General features: G+C 45.0%; 1 protein-coding gene and 1 long non-coding RNA gene across 4 annotated transcripts in view; one reads left to right on the forward strand and one right to left on the reverse strand.

The window, feature by feature from the left end:
* STXBP4 (syntaxin binding protein 4) overlaps positions 1-21,607 on the reverse strand; it is a 153,395-nt gene that overhangs the window by 17,325 nt on the left and 114,463 nt on the right. For all 3 annotated transcript variants that reach the window (XM_081181377.1, XM_081181376.1, XM_081181378.1), the window contains one exon: positions 20,349-20,406. In XM_081181377.1, coding sequence (XP_081037503.1) covers positions 20,349-20,406 — 58 coding nt within the window. The remainder of the gene's footprint in view (positions 1-20,348; positions 20,407-21,607) is intronic.
* The window catches only part of LOC308580262, a 54,811-nt gene that overhangs the window by 12,746 nt on the left and 20,458 nt on the right, over positions 1-21,607 (forward strand). Inside the window, exon 2 of the long non-coding RNA XR_014004761.1 lies at positions 16,295-16,467. This is a non-coding gene — a long non-coding RNA (uncharacterized lncRNA). The remainder of the gene's footprint in view (positions 1-16,294; positions 16,468-21,607) is intronic.

A 21,607-nucleotide genomic window follows, 5' to 3' on the forward strand; every position in this document is an offset into this window, starting at 1 on the left:
CACGTTCCAGTTTGTCAGTGTCCTTCTTGAATTGTGGTGCCCAGAACTGGACACAGTACTCCAGGTGTGGTCTGACCAGAGCAGAATACAGTGGCACTATTACTTCCCTTGATCTAGATGCTATACTCCTATTGATGCAGCCCAGAATTGCATTGGCTTTTTTAGCTGCCGCGTCACACTGTTGGCTCATGTCAAGTTTGTGGTCAACCAAGACTCCTAGATCCTTTTCACATGTACTGCTCTCAAGCCAGGTGTCACCCATCTTGTATTTGTGCCTCTCATTTTTTTTGCCCAAGTGCAATACTTTACATTTCTCCCTGTTAAAATTCATTTTGTTTGTTTTTGCCCAGTTCTCTAATCTGTCAAGGTCGTTTTGAAGTGTGATCCTGTCCTCTGGGGTGTTAGCCACCCCTCCCAGTTTGGTGTCATCTGCAAATTTGATCAGGATGCCCTTGAGTCCATCATCCAAGTCGTTGATAAAGATGTTAAATAAGACCGGGCCCAAGACAGAACCCTGTGGCACCCCACTAGTCACTCTTCTCCAGGATGAAGAGGAACCATTGATGAGCACCCTTTGGGTTCGGTCAGTCAGCCAGTTACAAATCCACTGAGTGGTAGCAGAGTCAAGACCGCATTTTACCAGCTTCTTTACAAGAATATCATGGGGCACCTTGTCAAATGCCTTGCTGAAATCAAGGTAGGCTATATCCACTGAGTTCCCTTCATCTACCAGGCTTGTAATTCTGTCAAAAAATGAGATCAGGTTAGTCTGACATGACTTATTTTTCAGAAATCCATGCTGACTATTGGTGATCACAGCATTCCTTTCTAGGTGCTCACAGACTGTTTGCTTAATGATCTGCTCCAGAATCTCCCCTGGTATTGATGTCAGACTGACTGGGCGGTAATTATTTGGGTCCTCTCTTTTCCCCTTTTTGAAAATAGGGACAACATTTGCCCTCCTCCAGTTCTCATCTGTTAGCTGTGGGAAGACCAGAGCCTTCTCAGCTTCAGGAACCCGGTCAACCATTCTGGAACTCTTCCAGACCCACAAAAACTACGCTAACAGGAGAAGGAGTTTTCAAACCTTTCTCAGAGTCCAAAAATATGCAGTCATCCACTCAGCAGCTGGGCCCATAACCAAAGATGTTGGCTTTTTGCAGTATGGTAATGCTGCAGAGAGCTTGCTGGGGAGACCATGCATAAAAAAGGGACTCAAAAATAACTTAAAGAAGGTTTTAATAAGAAAAACAAAAACTCCATTTACACTAAATACATCAACAAACCAGACCCAACCACCAACCCATCCCCCAGGGTAATGGGAGAGCTAGGTGCTGCTCCTTATATACTACACCCAGATGCTGACACACCTTAATGCAACTCAGCAGCACCTGCTATGTTTCGCAGCTGTAAAGCTGGGTCTCGTTAGTTTTCTCTGGCCCTTGCTCTGGCCCCTTAAAGACACATACATCGGGTGGAACAATGATGAACCTTTACATTTAAAGAAACCATTCAACAGGAGGAAGAAGCCAATCAGCCACCTGGGGCGGCACATGCGCCCTGCGCCCAGGGGCAGGGCCAGCTGGGGCAGGACGCTCCGTGGGGCCTCCGAGGAGTCTGCCTGCCTCCTCCCACTCAAATGACCTACAGCTGGGGGTGGGGCAGTGGGCAGACCGTTTGGGGCAGTGCGGAGCCTGTGGGCGCCCAAGCCCACCGCATCACTCGCAGGAGAGACGCTTGGCTCGGGCATGCTGCAGGCCCTGTGGTGAGTGCCACCCGGCATTTGGTCACCCTCCTCAGTGGTGACACCCGGGGGTGGCCCACCCCCACTGCCCCCCTTTCCTCCACCCCTGAATGCCTCCCTCCCCAATTCTGGGTGCAAGACAGCACCTCTGCCTCTGAGTGCATGGGAAAAGCTGTGGAAAGCACATACAGAATTTACTGCTTGTGGCGCTGTGGGTTAAACCATGGAGCCTAGGATTTGCCGATCAGAAGGTCGGCGGTTCGAATCCCTGCAACGAGGTGAGTGCCTGCTGCTCGGTCCCTGCTCCTGCCAACCTAGCAGTTCGAAAGCACGTCAAAGTGCAAGTAGATAAATAGGTACTGCTCCGGCAGGAAGGTAAATGGCATTTTCGTGCGCTGCTCTGGTTCACCAGAAGAGGCTTAGTCATGCTGGCCACATGACCCGGAACCTGTACGCCGGCTCCCTCGGCCAATAAAGCGAGATGAGCGCCGCAACCCCAGAGTCGGTAACGACTGGACCTAATAGTCAGGGGTTCCTTTACCTTTACCTTTACGCTTTAAATGGAAATTATATGAAAATGATGTACAGTGGTACCCCAGGTTACATACGCTTCAGGTTACAGACTCCGCTAACCCAGAAATAGTATCTCGGGTAAAAAACCTTGCTTCAGGATGAGAACAGAAATTGTGCGGCGGTGGCACAGTGGCAGTGGGAGGTCCCATTAGCTAAAGTGGTGCTTCAGGTTAAGAACAGTTTCAGGTTAAGAATGGACCTCCGGAATGAATTAAGTATGTAACCAGAGGTACCACTGTATAGATGCTACTTAACACCTAACAAATTATCTAATTATCTAACAAATTACATATCCATCACTAGAAATGTAAACAGCTAGATGAATCTTTTTTTTATAGGTGGTGGACTTGCAAGAATGTGAGGGTATTTTGGGAAATGTTACAAGATGAAATAAAAAAGATGTTAAAAATGAGTATATTTAAAAAGCCCGAAGTGTTTCTGTTAGGGATTATAGGGGCAGAAATCTCCCCCACCATGCTAACGTTGTTTATGTATGCAACAATAGCAGCTAGGATTTTTTATGTGCAAAAAATGGAAGGAAGAAGTAGTTTCCACCCAAGAAGAATGGATAAGTAAGGTAATGGACTATGCAGAACTGCTAAAATTAACAGCAAAATTAAGAGAATCTAATGATGAACGTTTTATGGAAGAGTGGATTCCCTTTTTGGACAACTTAAAGAAATATTATAGTATGATGAACTCGCAAGCAGGATTTGAGATATGAGCAGCAGAAATAATTAGAGTGTAATATTGTGGTTATGATTCGATAGGCAGAAGATAGGGTGTAGCAGAAGGGGAAAAACAAAAATGAAAAGCAGGGCGGGAAATCGACAAAAATAAGATGGAATTGTGTTTTGATTGTGTGTGTTAAAAATATTGAAACTTAATGAAATATAATGGAGGGGGAGAGACAGCACCCCTGCCTCAGGGACTGACTGGCTTGCCATCGTCGCCTCATCTGCCACTCTCAGAGAAAGAGAGAGGGAGAGGGAAAAGAAGATGGTGCCATTATTACACATCAAACTGCCCACCACAGCTGGAAATGTAGAGAAATGAAAAAATTTTGGGAAATGATATACAATGAACTGAAAAAAATGTTTAAAATGACATTTGTAAAAAAAACCCAGAAGCATTTCTGTTAGGGATTCTAGGACAAGACCTGTCAAGAAAAATAAAAAAAACTTATTTGTCAGGGGTTCAGGAGCAGAGGCGAGGGCAAGGGAGGAAACAGAGAGCGAGGGGGAGGAGGCCGAAGAAAAGATGAGTGATGACGACGACCCGATATCTCCGAGTCTTTCCAGTGAATCAGAAGATTCACAGAAAGGAGCGCCAGTGGCCAGAGCAAGGGGGGAGCCTAGGGGGACACCCCAGGAAGAAGGGTCCAGAGGGGGCTCAGAGGGCAGCAGTTGGAAATCGGGGCCAGCGTCACCAACAGAGCGCAGTGGAGAGGAAGGGAGCCAGGTACCGAGCTCTGGCAGCTCGCAGCAGGGAGGAGGGCATGAGTCAGGAGTGGCCACACCTCCATCGGGGAGCGAAGAAACGGTTAAGCGGAAAGTGGAAGGTTGGGCGCGCGCGCCAAGTTCAAATGCACAGGAAGGTGGCGCAGTAAGCAGCCCGGAAAGGGAGCCAGGTCCTAAAGCCCGACGCAAGGAGACAGAAGGGTCCGGGGGGTCAGCGTCAGAAGAGTCCAGGAAGGAAGAGACAGCGGGGGGCAGAGGGACCCAGAGAAGAACGGTCAGGCGGAAAAGGTGGAGTAAGGCTAGGGTATTAAGCTGGTGTACAGGAGGCGGAGACTCAGACGGAGCTTCGCCGGTCTAGCCATTAGACGTAGAGTTGCACGCAGCAGCTTGAGAATGGAAACTGTAACTCAATAAAGACTTTTATAAAGTGAACGCTGGCTAGCGTGATCCTCTGTGAGCTAGGATCTGGAAGCAGCTCTGACATTATTTATGTATGCTACAACAGTGGCAAGAGTCTTGATAGCACAAGGATGAAAGAACGAGGAAATTCCAACGAAAGAACAGTGGCAAGAAAAAATGATGAGTTATGCAGAACTGGCTAAATTGACATACAAACTGAGGGACAAGGACAACTGTGACTTTAAGGAAGAATGGGAACTTTTTACAAATTACCTAAAAAGACAACAAAATGAACTAGACTCCTTGGCAGGGTTTGAATAAACACACACAAATTTATTGGTTGATAACATGATAGATAGATAATGTACGGATATGTACCATTTTATAACATGTAGAGAATAGCATGTGTTGAGAAATCAGAGAGAGGAGCTGAGGGAAGTCTCGGGGGGGGGGAGGGTTTGATGGGGGTGGGGAAAAAGGGGGGAAATAATGAATAGGATATGTTTTGAAATTTTGTCATGCTGAAATTGCTAATAAAAAATACTTTAAAAAACAAACAAACTGCCCACCACAGCTGCTATGGCTGTCATTTGAAATAAAGGTGAATCGCTTGTCTCAGGCAGCCTGTGCATTTGCCTGGTCAGAAACTCCTAATGGGGGACACACACCCCAATGTGTATATAAGCTTGCTGAATTTTAGCGCGTTTGAAGAACTTTTGCCATTAGCTTGGATGAAACCTTTGTGCACATGGAGCTACAGGTGTGTGTCCTCTGCAGTACTTTGGCTCGGAGCCTTTTGTCTCTTCCACCCTGATCCTGCCTCTTCACTGGAAAGCAAATGCTTACAGGTCAACCCTAAGTCCACCCAACATCACGGACCCAGCCACACAATATAGCAGAGACGGCTTACGCACAGAAATGATTACCGCCTGCCTTGCCACTTATTTATAGCCCTCTGAGAGTGCTGTGGCTAAAGAGCTTTGACATAATCAGTCCAATGAGATAATCCCAGATTTACTGTTTTGGGGGGAACATTGTGATATTGGAAATACGTCCTCCGGGACATGCATGTGGGGAACATCAGTGAAGAGGGCTAGTCTGGGGTGGTGAGGATGTGTGCATCCATGGGTGTGAGGAGGGAGGGTTCAAATTTTCCCTCTAAGGTTGCATTTAGTGGGAGGACGTGTTTTAGAAATGTGCAAATCTGTCACGGGTCCAGCTAGCCCACTGTTTTCTACTTTAACTGAGAGTCTCTCCAAAGGTTGCGGATGGTTAAATGCCTGTCCACACATTTAAAATGCAAATTGCATCGGAGGGGGGGGGGCACTGATAATTTAATAGAATCCAAGCCGATGTGCAGGGGAGAATTTAACCCTTTTCTCCCTTGTGCTTCTCTTCAGAAGCTGGAGTTCCACTCAACGAAATACTAACATCTGATGAGTGATATTTCATAGGGCTGCAGTGGGAGAGAAAAGGGTTAAACTCCTCCTTATTAGTCCCCACAGCAGAGGCATTTTGCTTTTTTAAAAAAACCCTGCTTATTAAGACACATTTAACAATCCCATCAAATAAATTCCTGACTCCCAGGAAGTGCCTTTCCGAATCATTTTGTTACCTGAGGTCTTTGTGACTGGAGATATCAGGGAACTGAATGGGAAATCCAGAGAGCTTTGGACAGAGACAAATAGAAATTCCGACATGTAAATACCCTCCCCTCCCCGAGCAAAAACAAATAAAAATGTTTTCCATTTAACAACATGCTTTGGGAAAATATCAGTCTGAGCAGAGGCAATAACCGGAACAATCAACAGACCTATTTGAAGCACCGGGTGGATTTTCAAAGGCCTTGTTTTTCAGAGGTTAATTTAATCATAAGGTCTGCTTTGCTGTCAAAATTTACAAATAAGTTCATCAAATCCTCTGCTACAGTGAAGTTAGAAGAAAAAAATATTGGAAAGATCAGAGAAAGCAACAGGTTTTCTGCTGCAGGCAAATACACAACAATACGGCTTCTGAAAAGAGAAACAAGGGAATTGATGATCGAGTCCTGCATGGGACTATTATGGGCTGTCACTTCTGCATAGGCATCTGGGCACCGAAGCAGATGTACATCTTATGGTTCTGTATATTGTCAAGTATTTGCCAACACTGAACTGTAAAAAGCAACGAGGGATGAAGCCAAGAGGCAAATGTTTGTATTTCAGAAAATGAAATAAGCTTGCACCAAAGAGTTCAGACTATAACAGAAAAAAACAAGATGGCAAACCCTCCAGCTACTGACTCCAAGAACTGGCTCTGATAAATATTTTTTTATGTGACAAGCCACACTGCGATGCAACGCTTATCCTGCGTTTTCATTTGCCATATATGTTTTGATATGTGCTGTAAGCCGCCTAGAGTGGCTGGGGAAACCCAGCCAGATGGGCAGGGTATAAACAATAAAATTATTATTGTATTAATCCCAAATGTATTTGCATCGAAGTCACGTCTATTGTGAGACCATCTATCAAGTATGCCAGGCATGGCCAAACTTGGCCCTCCAGCTATTTTGGGACTACAATTCCCATCATCCCTGAACACTGGTTCTGTTAGCTAGGGATGATGGGAGTTGTAGTCTCAAAGCAGCTGGAGGGCCAAGTTTGGCCATGCCTGAAGTATGCCAAGAGAGGAAAAAGGAATGACAAAAAAGAAAAAGAAAAAAGGGATTTAGTGGAGGCTCAAATGTGGCAAAGCTGTGTCTCTAAAAAGCTAAAATTCTCCAACACATGGGAAATCCAGAAGGAAAGTTCAACATGCAGAAAAAGCACAGCACGGTGATTTTACATTAGCAAAAGCGAACCAGAGAATCGGGAGGAAGAAAATCCTGAAGACTGAACGAAGTCTAACTGATCATTTATGCAAACATGTTTGGCTTTTGTGTAGGGACCAAAGGAGTAAGTCGAGATCGACCAAGGTTTCTGCTAAAGCTGAATAGCTAGAAACTGAACTGTTCTATTTCTCCCGAAGCACACATCCCGAAACCCAGTCTTTAGCTAGCAACTGTCCTTTGCTACACTGTTAATTTTCTGTAAGCCGAACGCTGGGTTTGCTAGCAACACTTGACTTGCTGCAGTGCTACAGTGTATTGATGCTTCACAAAACGCCAACCCGATTCGCGCCTCAGTGAGCATCACGGCACACACTATCGGAGCTTGGTAGAGAATGATGCCTGCTCTCAAGCAGAAAACCAAGGCTGGGGCACCACATCGCCCCCAAGCCTAGGACTGAGCTGCAAAATCAATGGGATCATGTGGCATAGAGCTAGTCAGACTATATAGATTTGCATTGAATATTTAAATGCTCTCTGTGCACCTACCTATGGGCAAATGTAAAGCAATATGAAACCCTCCTTCCTTCTAGAAAACTAAGGGTTATCTTCTTGGCATACTGTATGCTGAAATAAAATTATATGAAAATGATGTACCTGACTCCTAGTAAATTAGCATAAATGTACAAGACAAGTACAAATACCTGCTGGAAAAGTAAAGAAAAAGAAGGCACTTTTATCATATGTGGTGGATGTGGAAGGTAATAAAAGCATTCTGGGAAATGATATATAATGAATTGAAAGAAATATTTGAAATATTTTTTATAAAAAAACCAGAAGCTTTTCTATTAGGAATTATAGGTACCGATATTCCAAAGGAGCAGAAAAGACTTCTAATGTAGGTGACGACAGCTGCACGGATGTTATTAGCCCCAAGATGGAAAGAAGACAAAGTCCCTACCAGAGAAGAATGGCAAATTAAGCTGCTGGAATATGCTAAGATGGCAAAACTGTCCGGAAAGCTCAGGAACCAAGAAGACAAAAACTTCAAGAAAGAATGGGGGAAATTTGTAACTTATCTGGGAGACCACTGTAAACAGATGAAAACATTAGCAGGATTGCAATAACATTTGTAATGTGGCAAATATTATGGACAAAATGAAGTGACTTAAAATATGGATTATTGAATAATATGCAGTTGAAAAGGTTGACAATAGGACCCATGGAAGGGAAGGTGAGTTCAGAGATTTGGAGGAATCTCTAAGTATGGAGATGTATTTTGTATTGTTATAATTTCATGTTTGTAAAACCAAATAAAAATTACTTCAAAAAAAGAAAAAGAAAACCAAGGCTTGTAGTCAACGAAGTCCTACTCAGAGCAGACCCACAGGGTGCAATTCAAGTGTGGCACGCATGTGGCGAACAAGGTCTGCTTCCTCAACAAGCCTTCCTCCCTGTGCAGTCCCTAGACCAGTTCTGGAGTTTCCCCCCAACCTGCCAGAGCAGATTTATGGGTTGCAGGGGAAGAAGAAGTCCTGTTGTGTGAGCAGACCTTGTTCCATGCACACAACAACATAGATGAATCCCACCCATGAAAATCAATGACTGCAAGTTAGTCATGTCCATTAACTTCAGTGGGTCCGGTCTGAGGAGCACACTGAATGTCACCCTAAATGTCAGGAAGGCTACAAGAGAACTTACTGTATTTTTCACTCCATAGGGCGCACCGGACCATAGGGCGCACCTAGTTTTTTTGGGGGAAATAAAGGGGGGAAATCCACCCCGCTGGCTGTCTTGGCTTCCTCTTTAGCCACACACAACCTCTCCAACCAGGAGAGGCTGCGCACGGCTTTGGCAGAAACCAAGACAGCGAGCGGGATGGATCCCGCTCGCTGTCTTGGCTTCGTTTTTAGCCGTGGGGCTGGGGCGGGGGAAGCCCGAGCTTCTCCCGACCCCAGCCCCCAAAACAGGTCCAGGAGCGGCGGCAAGATTGCGCGCAACCTCGCCGCCGCTCCCGGAGCTTGCGGGGCTGGGAACGGGAACTCCCGCCGCGCTCTGAAGGCTTGCGGATAGCTGCCTGAAGCCCGGGGAGCGAGGGGGGTTGGTGCACAACGACCCCTCTCGCTCTCCAGGCTTCAGCGAAAGCCTGCATTCACTCCATAGGACGCACACACATTTCCCCTTCATTTTTGGAAGGGAAAAAGTGCATCCTATAGAGCGAAAAATACAGTATGTGATACGTGTGACATGGGAAGTTTCCATACAAAAGGAGCTTGATGGGAGGGATCACTGAAACATGTAGTGTATCTCCTGCAGACTACAGAAATATTCTTCAGCAAGAGTTGCACAACAACTGGGTAGTTTGGCTCTTACTGCTATGGAGTGTTTTATGGAAGAGCTCTCAGCTCCTGGGAGAAAGGGTGAGATCCAAAAGTGATAAACAAACATAGTATTGCCTTATGAAAAAGCAAGAGATGGGCTGGTTTTGCTACCCTTCGCAGGATTAAATCACTTTCGTCTTCATCGCAATGTTTCTGCTTTCCAGATTTGCAGGGTCCAAAGAAAGCAAAAGAACAAAAAGCGAAGCAAGTACAGTAAATCTCTCTCAGGAGCAGCTGGCAGAGACAATTTGAAGGGACCCAGAACACGCCGACAGCTTGGGAAGTTACTTATTTCTACAATCAAAACCAGATGGCTTGACCTTAAACATCAACATGTCTTTTAATAACTTCTGTTTATTTGGTAGCCAGTTGGCCTGGGGTCACAGGAGAATTCTGGATTTTTTTAAAAAGGGGGAGACACCCGTTGAGGATGAAGAAGGCCAGCAAGGCTCACCTGACCATTAGCCATTCCACCTTGGTGCAGGTACCTGGGCTGTGCTGGGACAACAAGGCAACAAAGGAAGGACAGAATGCTATGGGAAAGAATGGGAAATGGACCAGGAATCCTCAAGAACCAGATGCCAGGCAAGGAAGCAGTGACTTAAAGAAAAGAAAAAAGGCTGGCGGTGGCAGCAATGACCACCAATTCTTGTGATAAACAAAAGAGAGGGTGTCTGGAGCAGCTATGTTAAGGAAGGCCAACATCTGGCCCTCCAGATGTTGCTGGCTGGACCATAACACCCACCATCCCTGATCATTAGTCATGCTGGCTGGGGCTGATGGGAGTTGGAGTCATAGTTTCTCCACCCCTTAGTTAGGTGAAGCATTGGTAGGGATGAGGGGCAAAGGGAGTCCTGATTAGGACCAGACTAAATGGCTGAGGAGGCTCATTGATTCCATCTGAAGTGTTCAGAATGACTGAGATGCTATGAGTTGTGTTCAGTGCTGGTCCCACTCAGAGTAAACCCAATGCAATGAATGGACTTGAGTTGGTCATGACTTTTAATTTCAGTGGGTCTACTCTGGGTAAGACTAACATTGGAAACAACCCTGTGTATCTGATGGTTTCAGAGAAGACCAACAGAACCTCCACTCTTCTTTTGCCTTTCTAACGATGCAGAGCCTGTTTACCTATTGTAAACGGCATCTCAAGATACATAAGGTTACTCCAGGTCTTTCAAGTTATTGCAACCAGAATCTCCCATGAAAAGGGATACATGCTTATTTACAGGCCTTGGTATACACTGCTTAAGTATATGCAATATGTATACCCAACCGATCACTCTGCTCTGCGGGAGAGGACAGCTGAAGACAGCATCTTATCAGGATTGACCATTCTGCCTGATGTCAGAATTGGGCTTTTGGTGTGGTGGCAGCTACCATTTCAAACCCCCTCCCATAATATATCAGACAGACACAACCTCTACAGTCTTCCCAGTATCTATTAAGATTTTCTTTTTTCAACAGATATTTTTCCAGGTCGGAACCTGCATTGTATTTGAAACTTTTATATATGTAACCATTTTACAATGTTTTTATCCATTCTTTTGTTCTATACAGTGGTACCTTGGTTCTCAAACTTAATCCATTCCGGAAGTCCGTTCCAAAACCAAAGCGTTCCAAAACCAAGGTGCGCTTTCCCATAGAAAGTAATGCAAAATGGATTAATCCGTTCCAGACTTTTAAAAACAACCCCTAAAACAGGAATTGAACATGAATTCTGCTCTCGAACGAGACCATTGATCCATAAAATGAAAGCAATAAACAATGTACTGCAGTCACATAATCAATCAACCAACCAACCAGTAGCTACACTGGGTTCCACACAGTCACACAAAAAAGAGCCGTAAAAATGAAAACGAAAAATAAACAGCAAAAACAGACAGACCTCAACATAACACTCAAAACGCAAGTGTGGCACTCAAATCGGAAGCGTAACACTCAAAACGGAGCATGTTTGGCTGCTGAAAATTTCACAATCTGGAACACTTACTTCCGGGTTTGCAGTGTTTGGGTTCCAAGTTGTTTGAGTACCAGGGCGTTTGAGAACCAAGGTACCACTGTATATGGTTTTACTGAAATTGTGAAATCACTTTGAGATGGTTCATAAATGATAAAATGTTCAGAATCACTAAGGGGGCTATGGCAGAGTGAAAAACAGGTGGGAGCTTTAGGGTGAAGGGAAGGTAATAAATGGAAATAAAAGCCTTGGGCCATCTTGCAGTGATCTGGTGGGCTGCAGATTCCAAAGGGGAGCCATATTCCAATCAGCACCGGGATCCATTTGCTGTGGGTCAGTTAAGGCTGCTTTGGATCCCTAGTTTCATAGAATCATAGAGTTGGAAGAGACCACAAGGGCCATTGAGTCCAACCCCCTGCCAAGCAGGAAACACCATCAGAGCACTCCTGACATATGGTTGTCAAGCCTCTGCTTAAAGACCTCCAAAGTAGGAGACTCCACCACACTCCTTGGCAGCAAATTCCACTGTCAAACAGCTCTTACTGTCAGGAAGTTCTTCCTAATGTTTAGGTGGAATCTTCTTTCTTGTAGTTTGGATCCATTGCTCCGTGTCCGCTTCTCTGGAGCAGCAGAAAACAACCTTTCTCCCTCCTCTATGTGACATCCTTTTATATATTTGAACATGCTGTCAGGCTGTCAGGCTTGTTATTTTACAGCCCAGTCTTAGGCATATTTACTCATGAGTAAGCCTCAGCGCATTCAGTGGGAGTTACTCGTGGGAAATTGTGCATGGGATTGAAGCTTTGACTACCTTTGAAGGTAACCCAGAAACTACAATTAATCCAGAATGCGGCAGCTAGACTGGTGACTGGGAGCAGCCACCGAGACCATATAACACTGGTCTTGAAAGACCTACACTGGCTCCCAGTATGTTTCCGAGCACAATTCAAAGTGTTGGAGCTGACCTTTAAAGCCCTAAACGGCCTTGGTCCAGTATACCTGAAGGAGCGTCGCCACCTCCATCGTTCTGCCCGGACACTGAGGTCCAGCGCTGAGGGCCTTCTGGCGGTTCCCTCACGGTGAGAAGCCAAGTTGCAGGGAACCAGGCAAAGGGCCTTCTCGGTAGTGGCGCCCGCCGCATGGAACACCCTCCCACCAGATGTCAAAGAGAAAAATAACTACCAAACTTTTAGAAGACATTTAAAGGCAGCCCTGTTTAGGGAAGCTTTTAATGTTTAATAGGTTATTGTATTTTATTGTTTTGTTGGAAGCCACCCAGAGTGGCTGGGGGGACCCAGCCAGATGGGAAGGGTATAAATAATAAATTGTTGTTGTTGTTGTTACTTCTTGTTCAGCTACTTTGACTAGCATCTTGCAAAAGAAAAGTGGCACTGATATTTCTTTTCAAAGTCTGGTAGGGCTTGCAAACGTTTTTGCAAATGAAGGGCGCTCTCTCTCTCATGTTTGTGTAGAAAAAACAAACCCTTAAGATATTAGGGGTTCAACTCACATTTGCTTTGGCAAAGGGCCTCACTTTAAAAACAGTTTCCAGGTCACAGGAAGCGTTATTCTGAACAGTGGCTTCGAGGAATACTCATCTAAAACATTGCTACCTCTGACAGTAGACAGTGTATTTGAAAGAGCTGAAGCTTGCTTTTTTTGTTTTGTTAAGGCAGATAGCAAAGCAAATTTGATAGGGGCAAAAATCCTTTGAAATTTTACACATATGCAAGCGGTGGGCGGGCGTGGGAGGATAGCAAGACCTTGCCTACTTTGGGGAGTTAGTCTCATGATGCTGAGCTACAATATGGCAAAGCTGAATACGGTAGGAGGATAGAAGAGACTGCCTGCGGCGGCTTGCTTCGAAACGTGCAGGTGTGGCTACTATGTTCTTTGCTGCTGTGCCTGCAATATAGCCCATTCAAAACTATGTGTGCTTTGCCATTGTCTCCCTCCCACATGCTCTTTAGAGTGGGTCCAGGTGGGAGATTAATATAGTCTGCAGGTTATTCAGATCTTGCAAATGGACTGTTGCCAGCACTTCTTCTTTTTTTCCTTTTTTTAACATATTGCATTTTCTACAGAAAGGGCAAATCAGAATAAATCTGAGAGAGAGAAATAGGGGATGCCATGGGGGGGGGGGAATACATGAGCAGAACTGATACAACAACATGTCTGAAACCTTAATCTCCACTAAGACAATCCAAAACCACAGCATGAAAAGCCAGTTTCCATGAGCTGCATAAATTGTGCACATAATTTGCGTCCTTTACTTATTTTGTGTAATAGGTACCGTAAAGGTAAAGGACCCCTGGATGGTTAAGTCCAGTCAAAGGAGACTATGGGGTTGCAGCGCTCATCTCACTTTCAGGCAAAGGGAGCCAGCGTTTGTCCACAGACAGCTTGTCGGGTCAAGTGGCCAGCAACGCCAGAAGCCAGAGCGCACGGAAACCGCGTTTACGTTTCCGCTGCAGCGGTACCTATTTATCTACTTGCACCGGTGTGTTTTTGAATTGCTAGGTTGGTAGGAGTTGGGACAGAGCAACAGGATCTCACTCCGTTGCAGGAATTTGAACAACCAACCTTCTTATAGGCAAGCACAAGAGGCTCCATGGTTTAGACCACAGCGCCACCCGTATCCCTATTTTGCATAATATATTCTACTAGGCATAAGGCAAAGCACAGGCCTCTCTAAGACACTGAAGACCTATCCTATGACGGCTGTATGGTCCTGCTCAGAAAGGGTTCAGAAAGGTTGCGAGGAGCTGATAACACATTTCTAAGCCCATCCTTACTGAACTATGCAGTTTTGTCCACCTGTCAAACTGGGCTCACAGAGGTTGAGGGAAGACAAGAATCTGGCCCGCTGGCTGGGTTCAGTTCCCCACCTCTGCCTCACATTAAAGTTAAAGGGACCCCTGACCATTAGGTCCAGTCGTGACCGACTCTGGGGTTGCGGCGCTCATCTCACTTTATTGGCCGAGTGACCCGGCGTACAGCTTCCGGGTCATGTGGCCAGCATGACTAAGCCACTTCTGGCGAAACCAGAGCAGCACACGGAAACGCCGTTTACCTTCCCACCGGAGCGGTACCTATTTATCTACTTGCGCTGGGGTGCTTTCGAACTGTGAGGTTGGCAGGAGCAGGGACCGAACAACGGGAGCTCACCCCGTCGCGGGGATTCGAACCACCGACCTTCTGATTGGCAAGTCCTAGGCTCTGTGGTTTAACCCACAGCGCCACCCGCGTCCCTCACATTGACCTCCAAAACTGCTTGCAACCGGGGAAATCATAATGTCAGATTGAGCTGTGTGGCTGTTACCTTTGGACGTTTCTGTGTGGCTCTTGTTATGTGAATCGGTCAAAATAATGTTCCATACATTGGATGATCAAGTAGAGATAGAATCTGACTTCATGAGGGACCTTATGAATTATGCTGGATGGGTTGGGTTTTGTATTTTTTTAATGCTTCAATATTTTATTGTTTTTATAAGTTCCAGCTCACAGGGATCAGAAATGTTTTCCCCATCATCAGCATGTCTTTGTATAAATGTTTCATTCCTGTCTGTTATCCACATCGAATGTGCTCCACTGTCGCATGCAACACAAAGCAGCTGGTTGAGCTCCTTCTAAGCTCTGATTTCTCATGCAGTGCTTCATCCTGCTACACCACTCTGCTTCAGAGATATTTATAGAAACTTAAGCAGCATGCTCTTCCAGGCTTATGGGATATTCAGCTGCCATACTCCTGGAGCATTTATTGCATTCAATTAACGGCTACCCAAATTAATAGATTCAAGCTACTGGCTATGTACTTGGTACTGAACCAAACATTTAAAGGACCCCATTACCCCACAGTGAACTAAATACTCCCCCCCCTTTTTTTGGGCATGGTGTGAACTTATAATGAATCCACAGCCACCTCCAGTTCCTATGCAATATGGAGCAAAGCACAGAACCAAATAAGGTTTAGAGGATTCAGATGCAGTGCAGATCAGGAATTGAGAGATTTGGGAGAATTATGATTGTCATGACAACCAAGACACGTTTCTGTATCTAATTTTGTGCTCTGGAAAGAAACCAGTGGTAAAATAGTTCTAAACTCCTCATGACTGCTGCTCTTCCAAATACCAGAGAGCAAAAGAATGGATTGAAAATTCACAGCCAAGCAGTACAAGAGGGTTATAGTATTAGCAGGAGTGCGGTTAAGTACCAACCATTCCACTAATCCCTATTTAAATACACAACAGTTATATTAAAGCCCATTGAATGGGATCATCTGATCAGAAGCATTTCCAAGTATGTTCTCCTCCGGAGAAAGGATACCTTTGTCACCGGACAGAGGCTTTCTTGCGGAAATCTGGGTCACAACGCACTAGGGTTGTGGGGTGGCTGCCTTGTTTCAATGGGTCAGGGTGGAAATGAACTTGCTGACCCTACTCCCTGGCTTTCAGCCACCAACTGTGCACAGAGCCCTATATGTTCACCCCCCCACTATGCATAGATGCTGAACACGTAATCTGTAGCCACGGTTATTGCAGGGCACAGATCATGCATTTAGGATGCAGGTCACATTCCAGCCAATGGAGGGAGCCTGTGGTGTAGGTGTGTGGGATACCCATGAAGGGGTTAAGACCACAGAGTAGGCTGTCCTGCCCGGCTTAGTTAGGTCACTTCATTTCACCTTGGGAGGAAAGGTTACCAAACTCTTTGTTCTCTCACACATTCCACATGCTACTAGCAAGGCAGTCTAAGCCGGATGCAACAAGTTTAGACAGTGTGGCTTAAGCAAGCAACGTTGGTGCTTCTATACAAATAATTTTGAAACATTTGCCATTTGGGAACCGAAGTTATACTGCCTGTTTCTTCCTGCTGCTGCTGCGTGGAAAAGCACATGAATCTGACCTTTGAGGAGTTTGTCAGGAAACCATTTTTAACTGACCAAATGTGTGCTCTCTTTCTTTTCTAAAGGAAGCACAGGTACCAGACTCAGGAAGGCAAGAAGGATGCTAAAAATGGCATCCTAAGAAGCAGCAGACAATGCAAGGCAGTAACAGCTGAAAATAACCAGGATAGTGGAAGTGCCACATCACTCTGATCCCCTGGCTTCCCCATGCGCACAAGGGCCTGACATGCACACAAAGGTAAGCAGGTACATATTTTCTTCAGTGGGGCTGCCTGCATAAAACTTTCTCTCGCCCGGAGAGTCCTGGGCATGTGGAGAACCCTCCAGAGATATGCCACTCGTTTCAAGTTGCTACCAGGCCCTGATGAGACACAAAGTCTTTTCAAAGACGGCACTTGAAATTCTTTAAAGATCCTCCTACAGCTGCCAGTTCTCTTTCAAGTCCATTTGATTCATCTCAAGGGGCCCTGAATCTATGAAATTCATTGAGGATCAGCCCGCCCCAAAAGAAAATGATTAAGGAAACCCTTTAATTTGGGGGAGGACGAAAGAACAAATGAGGAAATAGGACTGGATCTTAATTCTTTGCAGGTTTCTTTAAAAAAAAACAACCTCTCCCCAGAGGATTGCCCCTTTTCAAGTTTTGGTGAAATCTGACATTGTGTTTCAGATGGTGTGTTACTGCAAAATCTTCTCAATGTCAGCTCTGGCTTGCGTCTCACGAGGGATCTTTAAAAGTAATTTGTTTGCACAGATTGTCTCACTTTCCCCACATATGCATATTTCCCCCTTAATCTTCCCCCCCTTTTTTCCCCTTTGATGATGCGAGTTTTCTATTAGAACACTGAGCATATTGGACATTTTGAAGTGATGCCTTGTTATTGACTATGACAAAGGAAAGATAGGCAGGGAGGCACACATACACAACATGCAAGCAAGCAAACAAACAAACGAACAGGCAGAGACCTCAGCTTTTCTCACCCCAGCCCTGCTTCCTAGGAAGAACTTTTTCTACCGGGTCGTGGGTTCAAGCCCCACGTTGGGCAAATAGATTCCTGTGTTACAGGAGGTTGGAATAAACGATCTTTGGGATCCCTCCCAACTCTACAATTCTATTATTATATCAGGAAATGCTATCACTGCTTCTATAGGTAAAGGTAAAGGGACCCCTGACCATTAGGTCCAGTCGTAGACGACTCTGGGGTTGTGGCGCTCATCTCGCTTTATTGGCCGAGGGAGCCGGCGTACAGCTTCCAGGTCATGTGGCCAGCATGACTAAGCCGCTTCTGGCGAACCAGAGCAGCGCACGGAAACACCGTTTACCTTCCCGCCAGAGCGATACCTATTTATCTACTTGCACTGGCATGCTTTTGAACTGCTAGGTTGGCAGGAGCTGGGACAGAGCAACGGGAGCTCACCCCATTGCGGGGATTCGAACTGCCAACCTTCTGATCGGCAAGCCCTAGGCTCTGTGGTTTAACCCACAGCGCCACCCGCATCACTGCTTCTATAGGAAGAAGCCAATAAAGATGCTGAGCAGCTGAGTGATCTTTTTTCACCTAGCCTTGGAGCTGTATGCAGACAAGCATTATTAGCCCCACTAAAATGTTCAAATGTGGTTTAAAAACCACATTTCTTCCCTGTACTGTGGCCTGATCTTTGAAATCCACCAGCGATGTACATCTGGTGTTCCCTGACAGTGTTAGATTGTCCTCAACCATGAATTGTGCATTTAGTGTGGTGGCCTCGGGGTTATGGGATTCTCTACCTAGTGAAACAAAAGCTGGATGAGAGTTATAGGCACTCATTTCGGCAAGCTTCCTCAGGAACATTATTTGCTCTTTTTGGCAAGCAAACCTGTTCTGCTCTTTGGCTTCTTCCACGTGGTTTCCTTCCATTTTGTTTAGCTACCGTTGCTTTGGTTTCGAGATCTTGTGCACTCCATAGATCAGGCTTGGCCAAAGTTGGCCCTCCAGCTGTTTTGGGACTACAACTCCCATCATCCCTCGCTAACAGGACCAGTGGTCAGGGATGATGGGAATTGTAGTCCTAAAACAGCTGGAGCGCCAACTTTGGCCATTCCTGGCAGAGATATATTTTACATGAGTTTTGGGTATAGCAACGATAGATTGAATAATATCCACGTTTGTGACTGCAATGCACCTTTCAATCGGGGCTGAGTTTACAACGCAGGATAATAATAATTTAATAATAATTTATTATTTATACCCCGCCCATCCGGTGAAGTGAGCTGTTTCAGTTGGCAACATGGGAGGGTGTGTGTTAGATGAAGGCAGGAATTGGTGTCTGAGTGATACAGTAAGGCTTTTACAAATAAAATGTGATTGTTCAGCCCGGACACTTATATCCAGCGCTGAGGGCCTTCTGGCAGTTCCCTCATTGCAAGAAGTGAAGTTACAGGGAACCAGACAGAGGGCCTTCTCGGTAGTGGCGCCCACCCTGTGGAACGCCCTTCCTTCAGATGTGAAGGAAATAAGCAGCTATCTTCTTTTTTAAAGACATCTGAAGGCAGCCCTGTTTAGGGAATTTTTTAATATTTAATGCTGTATTGTTTTTAACACTTGATTGGAGGCCGCCCAGAGTAGCTGGGGAAACTCAGCCAGATGGGCAGGGTATAAATAATAAATTATATTATTATTATTATTATTATTATTATTATTATTATTATTATTATTATTATTATTATTATTATTATTATTATAATTCCAGATGAAGCAACGTAGTGTGTGCTCTCTGTGTCCACCATTTGGGCTTCACTTCAGGCAACATAATGTTTTAGACTGGCACTATTTTTAGTGAAAGGAAAAATCTGGACTCCTATAGCAATGCCTGCTTGGGTTGGGTCAACTAGGATATCAGGTTATGCCAAGGATCTTAAAATCACCTCGCATCTGGCAGTGAGACTCACGATATGTCATAATTCCAATTTTATTCTAGCACAGCTGTTATTGATGTGACTGGAGTGTTTAGCCCTCCGATTTCGTGTCTCCCCATGAGAAAATTGCTTTGACTATACTATCGGTATATTACAAAAAAAAACACCACCACAATCATAGAACCCAGCAAGATATTATTCAATTAGTTTTTATCTTGGTGCTTCAAAGGAACAGACTAGAGCTGTGTTTCCAATGGTTTGGTGTTTCAAAGGAACGTGCTCCAACAGTTTGGTAACCAAAATCCCACTGACTGAACTGTCATGACTTAAACTTAAGAAGTTACATTTCAGCTCAGCACCTTAATTTTACAGATATGCATTGCTGTTATAATTCAGAGAGCAGTTCAGCTGGAGGCTGATTTTGCTACCTGCATGAAAGATAACACATTGGTCACTAGGGCTGGGCGATATCTGGTTTTCAACATCGTGATATATTAACAGCTAAACTTCACAGTATCACAATGTCTGAACTAAGGATGGAGCTATGGCTGGCTTCATGGTTTTTCCCACGCAGTGAATTTTTTGTGGCACCTCCTCCTGCGATCCGCTACCCCTTGCATGAGGCAGCGGAGAACTGTGCTGGCAGAGGTCACAGGGGCTGCAGGAATCGAGAAAATCATTGGCATACACACACAGACAAAAAGGTCATGATTTGAGATACTGTATTTTTTGCTCTATAAGACTCACTTTTTCCCTCCTAAAAAGTAAGGGGAAATGTGTGTGCGTCTTATGGAGCGAATGCAGGCTGCGCAGCTATCACAGAAGCCAGAACAGCAAGAAGGATTGCTGCTTTCACTGCACAGCAATCCCTCTTGCTGTTCTGGCTTCTGAGATTCAGAATATTTTTTTGTTTGTTTTCCTCCTCCAAAAACTAGGTGCGTCTTGTGGTCTGGTGCGTCTTTTAGAGCGAAAAATACGGTATATTGCCAGGTCAAAAATTATGAAATTGATATCACGATATGGACTTCAGACAGGTTTGGGACGATATATCGTCCAGCCCTAGTGACCACATTTATTAAAACATGCACCTCACATGTAGATCGCATTTTTATATTGCCAGAAGCCTTTTAACCACCCCACTCCCTAGTAACAGAAACATTGTTGTCCGCTGTTTTCCAGATAATGCTATTAATTGCATTCAGACAGTTGATAGTGCTACTCACTTGATGAAGTATTTGATTCCATCTGCTGTATAGGCCTCTTCCCATCCATAAGGCAGACCTAGATGGATGTCGGGGGGGGGGGGACGACAAAATAAAAACCCATCACAAATCTCAGTCAGCACTTTCAAGCATAACATGGATCTGCATTTCTGAAGGGACGCCTGTTATTAATATGCACTCCGATAATGAAAAGTTAGGTATAAATCAATAAATAATAAGTTATTTATTATTTATGACAATATTCATATACATTAGGTACAATATAGAGGCGATATGCATTTTAAAAAACACAACCTAAAACTAATGCAATAGTATAAAAGCATATGTAAAAGGAGAGGGGGGAATTGATACAGGGAATGCATGGGCAAAAAGATAAGTCTCTGCAAGACAAGTGAAGCAACTGATGTTTGCTGTTTCACAAATGGCAGAGAGAATGGCATTCTGCAGTACAGGGACAACAGGAGAAAGCTCCCGTTTTCAGGTGTCCCCCCCCCCCCGATAGTCTGTAAAGTGTAGTGCCTGAAGTCAAATTTCCCCAGATAATCTCAGTGATCCTACAAGTCTCTGCAAGGACAGGAGGTCTGTCAGCTGACAGAGCCCCAAGAAATATGTGTGTGTGAGAGAGAGACAGAGAGAGAATCTATATGTATATTTGAATGATTTTCCATATATGTGTGTATGTGTCTTTTTTCAGCTGAATCTTGCTGGCGCGGCTGCCAAGACCACATAACACTGGTCTTGAAAGACCTACATTGGCTCCCAGTATGTTTCTGAGCACAATTCAAAGTGTTGGTGCTGACCTTTAAAGCCCTAAACAGCCTCAGCCCAGTATAGCTGAAGGAGCGTCTCCACCCCCATCGTTCAGCCCAGACACTGAGGTCCAGCTCCGAGGGCCTTCTGGTGGTTCCCTCACTGCGAGCAGCGAAGTTACAGTGAACCAGGCAGAGGGCCTTCTCGGTAGTGGTGCCCGCCCTGTGGAATGCCCTCCCATCAGATGTCAAGGAAATAAACAACTATCTAACTTTTGGAAGACATCTGAAGGCAGCCCCGTTTAGGGAAGTTTTTAATGACTGATGTTTCAATGTATTTTAATTTTTTTTTTTTGGAAGCTGCCCAGAGTGGCTGGGGGAACCCAGCCAGATGGGTGGGGTATAAGTAATAAATTAAATAGCACTCTCACGCATGTGTGTATACACACACACCACAATTCGTTTAATAATTGTAAACAGTGCTATTTTTCTAGAAAAAGAGGTGCCGGA

This window comes from Podarcis bocagei (assembly GCF_964188305.1).
Source record: "Podarcis bocagei genome assembly, chromosome: 2".
Taxonomy (NCBI): domain Eukaryota; kingdom Metazoa; phylum Chordata; class Lepidosauria; order Squamata; family Lacertidae; genus Podarcis; species Podarcis bocagei.